Raw genomic sequence first — 8,167 nt, forward strand, 5'->3', positions numbered from 1 at the left:
ATTCGAAGAGACCCACTTCTGATTTTTGGCCATTTTTGTAGCCTAAGCTTGCTTTCAATACACACCCACTCCAGGATTAAGATTTCAAGCCAGATCTGTTGGTGCTTTCCAGTGTTTTTCTTGTTGAGCATCGCGAGTAATTGTATCTGGTTCTCATAACAGATGTTTTGTAATAGATTATATAATTGCGGCTTACATCTTAGCCTATTTCTCATCTAATATGGATTTGAGATTCGGGGGTATCCATGTCAAGATACTCTTGCTTTTCACGGTGTTTGGGTTTGTTTCGTATTTCGTCCACGTGTTATCACTTCGTTTAGTTATGATTTTAATAGATATTTTATTAAAAGTTAAATAAAATATTATTAAAATATAATTTTTATTTTAAAATTTAAAAAAATTAAATTATTTATTATATTTTATATAAAAATTCAAAAAAATGATAGGAGGAGATAATATAAAATGAAATGATTTTATACATACAAACCGGTCATCCTGGGAACGTAGCACGAAACACCCGCCCCACCATTCGGGTGCACGTAGCATTTTCTGCCGACGTGGTAATGTTGTGAAATATAAATAGCATTTATTAAATAGACGGCGATTATTAAACAACAGGGCCCTGATTAATCGGCTAGGTAAAATCCACTGCAAACCAATCATCGGGCCCCAATTTAAATTCACGAGCCAAACTCGTCAAGTGTTATAGAACACACGTGTCAGGATCTGTATTTTTCGAGTACAAAAATGCTGTACTTCCACCGACAGGTGGGAATCGAATACGGTAGTGTGCGAGTTAAGGACCCACGCACGTGGTAGTGCACCGGACCAGCCGGTCGCCCAACCGGACATATCGGTAACTCGACCACCTGCTGACAGAAGTGTCTTCTTTTAAAGTTTAAAGAAACAAAAGAAAAGGAACGGTGAATATCTCAGAGAAGCATAGAACCACTCCTGCACTGCGCACACAAATTAATCTCTTTTTCAGTCTCTTTCTTTCTCTCTGCCTTTTGCTGTGTTTGAAAGCTTTTTTTTGTCTTTGTTTTTGTTTTTGCTTTGCCTCTGTTTCTAGAGTTCATGTGAGGAAGGAGGGTGTAGGTGGTTGAAGAAAGTGGATATTGGCTTTGGATTTGAGGTGGGCTTCTTGCTTTTGAAATCTTGTTTTTGCGTCTAATATGGAGAGAGATTTCTTGGGTCTGAGCTCGAAAGAACCATTGGCCGTGGTAAAGGAGGAGATTATCAGTGATGGGTGCAAAGACCCTGGTATGTTCTTGTTATATACTTCGGATTTTTTTATTTGGAGTCTCGAATATTTGCCATAATTTACTTGTATCTATTTAATTTGCTCTAATTGGTAAATTTGTGTGCATGGCTTGTAATTCTCAAATACTAGAGAAAAATTTCCTAGAATGGTTTTCAAGGCCGATGCATTTTTATAGAAAAAATCTGCATCCAGCTTCCTGTAAGGTTTGTCAAACAGAAAAGCAGTTTGTAGATACCTAGAAGGAAGACCCTTGTACCGCTTTTGTTTGTGACTTCAGTATTTCCAGTCTATCTCTGCAATCCGGAAAAAAGAAAAATAAAAGAGAAAACCAGGGGGGGTATAGGGGAGAGAGAACGAGAGAGAATGAAGAAATCTCTCCCTTTGATGTTGTCCTATGATTTTTCTTTGTACTTTTCATACTTGCTTTTCACAAATCTGTTTTATTATAAAGGGGAAGAAGGTAAATACGGCATCAAGTTGAAAATTGCTGAAAATTTTCTGAGGATCTGTACTGTTTACTGGATGGTGCAGGTGTACAATGGAAATTCTCAAACAAGGTCTCTGCCCTTTCTCATTTGATGTCTTTCAAGATTGCTCAAGAAGATAAGACCAAAAAGATTGTCTCAGATCCTCTCATATCATCTGGATTTATGAATATCTCCACTGCAGATGCTTTTGATACCAGTAAAAAGCGATCCATGGGTGAAATCCAGGTTTGGTATTATTCCATTTCTTATTGAATATATTTGTTTGCATTTAGGGACCGTTTGAGCATTAAATGGCAATAAAACCGTTTTGCTTAATTTGTGCATGAATAACATTGTAGACAAGTTTAATTTTTACTCTGTATTTGAACAGAGTCTTTCTTATGGCGTAGAGGGGTCCTTTTTAAAAACTAAAATGCTATGAAATTTTCTGTTGGGATCTTGGAGTACCGATGTTTAGGATGAAAGTCCATAAGCCTGTGGCTTGAATTTTTTGCTCTCTGTTGCCGTCCTTAAGAAAATGGAGATTTCAAGTTCTGTTAAAGCACCCGCTTGGTTGGTTATCAGCTTGATATCGTTTCCTGAGTCTCGACTGATATCTTGTTTCCCTTCCCTACGTTGGTTTCTTGCTTTTACTATATAGAAGTCGTTCAATCACGATAGGCAAGGTGGCACTCATTTTTCCCTGACTTCTTATCCTGTGCCACATGATCTGCATTCTGTGCACCGTCCTCATGATGTGAAGATGTTTTCTGTTTCAAACCAAGCAATTTCAGTTTCAGTTGGAAACCCTTTCTTCAAGAATCATTTTGCTACTGGTCAGAATTTGGTTGGCACCACTGTGAAGCAACCATTACTTGGAGGAATTCCAGTTACAGCTCCTCATACAATTATTCCCACTATTTCTTGCCTTGCTGGGACAGCTGAACCATGGTAATTTTTGTTGTTGTAGTTTTTATCACATTTTCTCTTACAACTTAATATTTCTATTGTATTGAATGTCTTACATGGGATATTGCCTGCAGGACTGGCGTCAAGGCTTCTGGCTCTCCTGCTCAATTGACCCTCTTTTATGCAGGTGCCGTGCATGTCTATGATGACATAACCCCTGAGAAGGTATTCTCTCTCTTTCCTTCACACGCATGTACATTCTTAGAACACAAACACGCCATAAACTTGTGGTGGTTGTCAAGTTCCTATTTCGTCATAGGTGATCTTAAATTCGGCCATCTTTTCCAGGCTCAGGCTATAATGCTTCTGGCTGGGAATGTATCTTCTGTTGCTCTTAACAATGCCCATCCAAAAGCTCAAGTTCAGGCACCTACCTCAAAATTGGCAGCTGGTGATGTTCCTGTGAATCAGCCCATAAACACACAGCCTTGCTCTGGTCTTTCAAGCCCTATATCTGTCTCTTCACATACTGGTGCCCAGTCAGGAAGTGGGTCTACTAGCAATGACGAATTGATGGCAGCTAAAGCCAATGGAGTTCCAAATAATGTTGGCAAAGTGGAGCCTCAGAACATATCTAATGTTGTGGGATCTGTTGCTGTAACCCCTATGTTTCCATCTGGTAAGGGTTTGCCATGAAAGGGTGATGTAAATAAAACTCTGAAATGAAGAACTCAATTATTCTGTGACCTTTCTTGAACCATACCTAAAGTATATTGAATGTATTCATGATATATTTTAATTGCTTTCTCATTTAATTGCCGTGTACAATTCTTAACTTGTTCTTAAAAAGGAGAAGGAAAACATTATAGCAAAGGAAGCTTCAATTTTCAGCATGCATCACTTAACTGAATCCTGAAGTTGTCAGTCTGTGTGTCCGATCATGAAGATGATTACTAATAATTAGATTTACTATCTCGCGTCACTTCATAAGAATGACATTCAATATTCTGTGCAGCTGTTCCACAGGCACGAAAAGCATCCTTGGCTCGATTTTTGGAGAAGCGCAAGGAAAGGTCAGTCACTTTACAAGATGTGTTAGCCTTTTCTGGTCTACCAGAACCCTTGAAACATTTCGATAGTAATCTACAAGGCCGTTCTTAATGCAAGTTAGGACCTATGATTGTTTGAGTTTGCCATCTACCTATTTGCATGTGGAAGAGGCCATGTTCAAACCTTATTTTGAGGTCCTATATTGAATTGGGTATGGCTTATAATTCTTCAGAGCATAAATTCAGCGGGCAGCTCGAAACTTCTTACTTGCATCCAGCAAACTTGATTATATATTCAGTAGTCAGAAATTCTGATTCTTTTCCTGCAGTTTGAGCATTAACTAGCCTTTGTTGATGCATGCAGGGCCATGAATGCAGCGCCATACAACCACATCAAGAAGTCTTCTGAGTGCACCACCCAGGAATGCGATGGTGCAAATTTTGCAAGTCCTGCTCCAGGCTCTCTCAGCCAGCAAGGACAGTAACCCATGATGTATGAGGCCAAATTAGGAAGGGATTATTGCAGATTTATGTATTAAGTTGAATGTGTAAGCAGATGGATTTCAGAGAACTCTAGACCTGACTCTGTTTAATTTCGAAACTTAACCAAGTTTCGATATATAGTTGGTGTAGGGTTTTTCCCCTTATTATTTCGAATGCAGTCGGATCCTTCGTTTCCGAGATGACATTAATTTAGTACGATATGCAACTGTTATAAGTATTGGCACTTTATGGAAATAATTGCCAGTCTTAAGATTGTATTTGCTGTTTGTTCCGGTGTTCATTTTTCTTCTTGGCTCATTTTCCTGCTATTTAGAGGTTTGAATTCAAAATTAAAATCAACTCATCTTATCTCATCATTACAATTTTTTAAAATTTTTACATAAAATATAATAAATAATTTAATTTTTTTAAATTTTAAAATAATTTTTTCAAATTTTAATACTAAATATAATAAATAATTTAATTTTTATTCTACTATTCATAAACTATCTTAACTTATTTCAATTCATTTCTGAATTCAAACCCAATGCTTGGCTGAGCTCTTTGGAAAAAGTTCTCCCAATCTTGTTTAAACTCGAGAGCCTGAATTAAAAATAAATAAATATATAAAATAGATATTACAATATGCATTACTAGCGTAAATTTTTTGGATAGTATTAAATATGCATAAAGTATTTGTAAGTTTACTTTATGAAAAAATATATTTATTATTTTTTTTATCATCTTTTCATCATCTCATGATGTGACATTAAATGATAAATTTATAAGTAAAATATAATAAATAATCTTTAATCATCTAGTATCACATCATAAGATGATGAAAAGATTATGAGAATTAAGATGATTAGTAACATTTCTAATGTAGTCTTGATTTTTTTACAACTTTTTATAGTCCCCATCATTATATAAAAGATATACAAAAATGCTCTTTATTTAAAAATAATAATATACAAAATTGTAAAAAAGATTCTATACCTATCATTTTCCATCTGAAATACATGTTTCATAATATATGGATAAAAAAAATATTATCTTCTATACAAACATTGATCAGTATATATATAATCCCCATAATTAATGAGATGAAAACCTATCGCTTCAGTAATCAATGGTTGGGAATGTAAATGAGAAGAGATGAAACGTCATCTTATTCAAACTGTCATTATTTACTTCATATTGCGTGTAAATAAATTCAAAGACTAATGAGATTTGAAACAATGGCAGACATGGATGAAAGGAAGAATCTCAAATTGTGGAGTCTATCCATGCATACACACAACACAACATTCACGTGCTCACAGTACGACACGACATGACAACAACTAACGAGTGGCTGCCCCTCCCTACCACATTAATGGTTCTTGTCAATCCCTCCCACCAGAGGTTGGATGCTATTCCTTTGTTTGTTTCGTGGGAAAACAATATAAAAGAAAGAAGGAAAATATTCCTGTATCCAGTTGTGCCCACTTGCACATTTACCGCAACTTAGAACAGAAGTAAAGCCAAACATATCCCACGTTTTTGTAATGGAAAGTTTGTGACGAATACCGTGTGGGTCCCAACTGTAGCTCTTTCAAGCTTGCAACCAATTAGAGAAACCATTTCTTTTCAGGTGACGTAAAGCTTGTCACCGCCATTAGGGTCACTTTCGAGGTTATGAAAATAGGGAACGTATATAACAACACTCATCACATCTTTTCTATGCGTTGGCCTTGTAGAGGCCCACTGACTCATTTTAAATTAAAGTTGTTGGGCTTGATCGAGCTCTTCGACTCACTCTCCCAAAAATCCCTCATGGGCTTATTATACGAGCCAATAAGAGAGAAAAGCTCCATTACAATTATCCCGCTAATTATGTACGTTTTCTGACGGTTGAATTTTGCACTTGATTATGTCCTTCTAGTTCCCTCAGCATTGATGGTGTTAGGCGGATCCTTCTACCCACATTGCATCGTACAATATATGCTGCTGGATTCGTGCACGTCTTGCTAGCTTTGTGGGGTGCGTGCGTTTTCACGACTTTGGGATGCTAACCATCGCTGGGGTCTATTTAAATCCCCTATCATCGTTGGAGCCCACTTTGCTCTCTCCTCCTTTTTCAGAGTCCTTCGTGCTTCCTTCCTTTCTCTTCAAATTTCTCTCTGCGTGTATTTTGCCTTCCCTTCTTCCATCTTTCTATTCACATGGCTCCAAAGAACCCTTCACGCCTTGCTCTTAAAAACCCTAACCCTGCCAAGCCTTCTGGTTCCTCACAGACTCTCGGGGGCCTAGACCATCTTGAGGTCCGAACTGAGTCACAAAGATTCGACGAGTTCTCGTGGCGGTTGGGGGTGAGTTGGAGTCACTGAAGTCGAACTACATGGTGCCTGGCATCATTGAGTTTGAGGTGCCGTCCCCCAACGAAGGCGCTGTAGATTCTGAAGGGTATGCAACGACGTGTCAAAGGTGGCTGTGTACCCTAGCATGTTTTCCAGTGGTCTTAGGCTGCCTTTCTGCCGTCCAGTTCGTGATGTGTTGGACTACCTGCGTTTGGCTCTTGCCCAACTCTACCCAAATGCGTGGAGGATCTTGGTATCATGTTGTGTCATCTGGTGGCAAGCGCTGGAGGAGGCAGGTTTCGAATACCCTGATCTCACCGCTCGCGAGTTCCTCCTTACCCATAATCTTCTGAAGCAAAGTGGCAACACATGTAGTTTTTGGTCCATTAAGGCATTGGCTCGTTTAAAGCCACAGTATAACAGGGTAAAAGGGTGGAGTCGACGCTTCTTTTTCTTGACCGGCAAAGGGGGGAGTTCCTGGTCGGGCAGGTCAACCGTCAACGATTAACCAGTTCGCCCAATCTGGGGTGTCGTGGGCGATGACAAGTGCTTCAAACCGTCAACGACGTCTGAGGAGGTGAGCCGTATTGAAACTGTTCATGCCTTGGTGAAAGCACATTTGGACGCTGTTCGATGAGGGCAGCCTTTGACAATATTTGCCTCCTTCGGCATGCAGGCGACCGTCCCTCAGGTTTGTAGGCGTTTCCCCTAGCCTGCTAGTGGAGGGGAAATGGAAGAAGTCTAGGAGGGAGTCTCTTGCCAAAGGCGACTCTGACAAAACACCTATCCTCCCTCCGGGGCAAACTTCTATTATGGTGCTAGTTCAGCGGCCAAAGCCATCGTCGAAGAGGGTAGAGGAGACCGTATCATCTCATCATGCCGCACCTTCTTCTCCTTCTCCAAGAGGGGTGGGCGGCTCTAGTTCTCTTTGAAAAGTTCGGGCTAATCCTCTAATGGTTGGTCTTACATAGCTCGGGGGGACTATCCCAACTACTTCAGAAGTTTCTTCTCCAACCCTGCCGGGCAATGTGGGGATTGTGGAACTCTTGCCAGAAGAGGAGTTGCTTTCCTTGCAATTTTACGGATTCCTTTTGGACCGTCCTATTTGGGAGTCCCAGATAGTGCTCCCATCTCCTGACATTGACCTCGAAAGGGTTTTCTCGCCCTTATCTGAGGAGTGTCCTTTTGGGGCTAGGATTTTCTTGACTATGTTTCTATCTTAGAGTCTCCCATCGCTTATTCTCCAGAAGTCTAGATTGTCTCGATCGAGCCTAGTTTAGAGGGCAATGGAGGTGATAACGTTGTGTTCGGGAGGGAAATAGCAAGGGCTGTGTCATGGGCTGAAGGGGTTCTGGCTGATGCATCTGAGACTGAGGTCATAACGGTGTTAGTGGAGGTTAACGAAGCTTCGGTTGTTGCTGTAGATGTCGGGGCTCCACTGCCCTTCACTAACACCATCCCAGGCTTGGCTTGTGAAAGTTAGAGCTGGGGTCGGAGTTGGCAAGGGCAGTGAGATCCCGACCACTTTGGTGGATGCTGGCGCTTATTTGTCCTTTACTGGCACCATCTTGGCCTTGGTGTCGAGGCTGGGATGAAAGCGGCGAGGGAGATTGAGAGAGCCCTCTTTGGTCTTGGTACAGATGCGTTGGCGGCTGG

General features: G+C 40.2%; 1 protein-coding gene across 4 annotated transcripts; it reads left to right on the forward strand.

Moving 5' to 3' along the window:
* The first annotated feature begins 911 nt into the window (after positions 1-911).
* On the forward strand, positions 912-4,459 carry LOC109003977 (protein TIFY 6B-like). Of its 4 annotated transcripts, none has more exons than XM_018982321.2 (7): positions 912-1,263; positions 1,796-1,977; positions 2,393-2,682; positions 2,775-2,865; positions 2,989-3,319; positions 3,656-3,713; positions 4,054-4,459. In XM_018982321.2, exons 1-7 carry the CDS (start codon positions 1,176-1,178, stop codon positions 4,172-4,174), a joined length of 1,161 nt encoding a protein of 386 aa, XP_018837866.1. In that variant the 5' UTR covers positions 912-1,175; the 3' UTR covers positions 4,175-4,459. The 4 variants fall into 4 exon arrangements, with proteins under 4 accessions (XP_018837866.1, XP_018837867.1, XP_018837868.1 ...); XM_018982322.2 differs by having other exon boundaries at positions 2,396-2,682; XM_018982323.2 differs by having other exon boundaries at positions 913-1,263; positions 2,495-2,682.
* Positions 4,460-8,167: the final 3,708 nt, after the last annotated feature.

The sequence above is a fragment of the Juglans regia genome, chromosome 13, assembly GCF_001411555.2.
Source record: "Juglans regia cultivar Chandler chromosome 13, Walnut 2.0, whole genome shotgun sequence".
Lineage (NCBI taxonomy): Eukaryota > Viridiplantae > Streptophyta > Magnoliopsida > Fagales > Juglandaceae > Juglans > Juglans regia.

What these genes read in the sequence shown, in the direction of transcription:
- LOC109003977 (XM_018982321.2), top strand. Translation starts at nt 1,176, where the DNA reads ATGGAGAGAGATTTCTTGGGTCTGAGCTCGAAAGAACCATTGGCCGTG. An exon ending in ATGACATAACCCCTGAGAAG is followed by an intron (nt 2,866 to 2,988) that starts GTATTCTCTCTC and finishes CATCTTTTCCAG; the next exon opens with GCTCAGGCTATAATGCTTCT. An exon ending in AACCCCTATGTTTCCATCTG is followed by an intron (nt 3,320 to 3,655) that starts GTAAGGGTTTGC and finishes TATTCTGTGCAG; the next exon opens with CTGTTCCACAGGCACGAAAA.